The sequence below is a fragment of the Myotis davidii genome, unplaced genomic scaffold (genome assembly GCF_000327345.1).
Source record: "Myotis davidii unplaced genomic scaffold, ASM32734v1 scaffold69, whole genome shotgun sequence".
Taxonomy (NCBI): domain Eukaryota; kingdom Metazoa; phylum Chordata; class Mammalia; order Chiroptera; family Vespertilionidae; genus Myotis; species Myotis davidii.
This window is the reverse complement of record NW_006300363.1, coordinates 288,193-289,980: the sequence shown is the minus strand read 5'-3', so window position 1 is coordinate 289,980 and position 1,788 is coordinate 288,193. Positions and strand designations below refer to the sequence as shown.

Here is a 1,788-nt window from a genome sequence, read left to right as displayed (position 1 = left end):
CCTTTTGTGAGCAGACCAGTTTCAAATGTTCCCCGGGGCACGCAGCTTACCTAAGCATTGCGTTGGATTCTCTGACCACCTGGGCTATCTGGGACTTCTGAATCTTCTGCTGACACAGGAGATCGTGTGCTTTGGTCCACCTAGAAACAAACACCCACAAACCCCCAAATCAGATCAGTAAAACGACTCTTCCCTTTTCAGGGCCGAGTCCCCTCTGGAAGGACTGACAAGGGAGGTGGCCTCATCCGTTTCCACAGAACCATTTCCCGGAGAACCTGGCTGTCCTTAAAGGAGGGAGTGCCCGGCCCCTGCGGCTCCATTGGCTGGAGCTTCACCCTGGACACCTAAAGGCTGCAGTTTCGTTTCCCGGTCAGGGCACATACCTAGGTTGCGGGTTCAAGCCCCGGTCAGGGTGTGTACAGAAAATAACCAATGGAGCCTGGCTGGCGTGGCTCAGGAGATTGAGCATCGTCCCATGGACCGAGAGGTTCTGGGTTCGATTCCCAGTCAGGGCACATGCCTGGATTGTAGGCTCCATCCCCAGTAGGGGGTGTGCAGGAGGCAGCCGACAGATGTGTCTCTCTCATTGACATTTCTCTCTCTCTCTCTCCCTCTCCCTTCCTCCCTATTTAAAAATCAATAAAAACATTAAAAAATAAAGATAACCAATCCATGTTCTCACTCTCTCCCCCGTCCCCTCGCTCTAGAATCAATTAGCAACATAAGTGAGAGAAAAGAGGCAGGTGAGTTAACTGCTGAAGTCAAAGCTCTTCTGAAGCCCTTCCAGGAGCCCCTTGGAGAACTGGGGCTCTGTCCAGTGGTACTGGTTTCTATAGGAAGGTTATCTCCCCAGAGCACTTACTCCCCGACACCAAGGGGCTTCTAACTCCCTCGAGGACGCTTGGTGGGCCACCGCCAGCAGCAGTCACAGGCAGCTCCAGGTGTCTGGACAATCTGTTCTGCTAGTTGGGCCTGTGGCATTCAGTTAAGCGTCCAGTAAGGTAAGGAAGTCTGTCATCTCATCAGAGCTCAGGAAACCAGGCCCCACCTGGACCAGACCCCCGCAAGGGCCAGGGGCTTTCACCACCACTCACCACTCCACCATATGAGGGGACTTCTCTTGGGCGGTCCGGCGTGGGTCAATCTCAATTGGGTAATACTGGTGAAGCAGCGCTTTCAGCTGGGCACCCAGAGGAAGAGAAAAGCCATTAGTCCCTCAGGTTTTCCCCAGCCCAGTCCTACTGTTCAGCACAAGAAGGAAAATCAGCCCGTGGGCGTGGCTCAGTGGTTGATCTGTGATCTATGAACCAGGAGGTCACGGTTTGATTCCTGGTCGGGGCACATGCCCAGGTTGCGGGCTCAATCCCCACTAGGGGGCATGTAGGAGGCAGCTGATCCATGATTCTCTCTCATTGATGTTTCTCTCGGTTCAATTCCGTTCAAGGGCACGTGCCTGGGTTGCAGGTTCAATCCCCAGTGTGGGGTGTGCAGGATGCAGCCAATGATTCTCCCTCATCATTGATGTTTCTATCTTTCTCCCTCTCCCTTGGAATCAATACAAATATATTTAAAAAATAAGAACTAAATAAATGCCCTAGCACAGCGGTCAACCTTTTGGACCACACGGACCACTGGTTGGCAACCGCTGCCCTCGCTGGTTTTGCTCAGTGGTTGGAGTGTTGGCCCGTAGATTGAAGGGTCATGGGTTCGATTCTGGTCAAGAGCAGGTGCCTTGGTTGCAGGCTGGATCCCCGACCCCAGTCAGGTCATGTGCTGGACAACCCATCA

General features: G+C 53.3%; 1 protein-coding gene across 1 annotated transcript in view; it reads right to left on the bottom strand.

The window, feature by feature from the left end:
- Positions 1-1,788, bottom strand: part of NT5C3B (5'-nucleotidase, cytosolic IIIB) — an 8,853-nt gene that overhangs the window by 3,273 nt on the left and 3,792 nt on the right. The window contains exons 4-5 of the mRNA XM_015572409.1: positions 1,095-1,180; positions 51-140 (exon numbers count right to left, since the gene is read on the bottom strand). Coding sequence (XP_015427895.1) covers positions 51-140; positions 1,095-1,180 — 176 coding nt within the window. The remainder of the gene's footprint in view (positions 1-50; positions 141-1,094; positions 1,181-1,788) is intronic.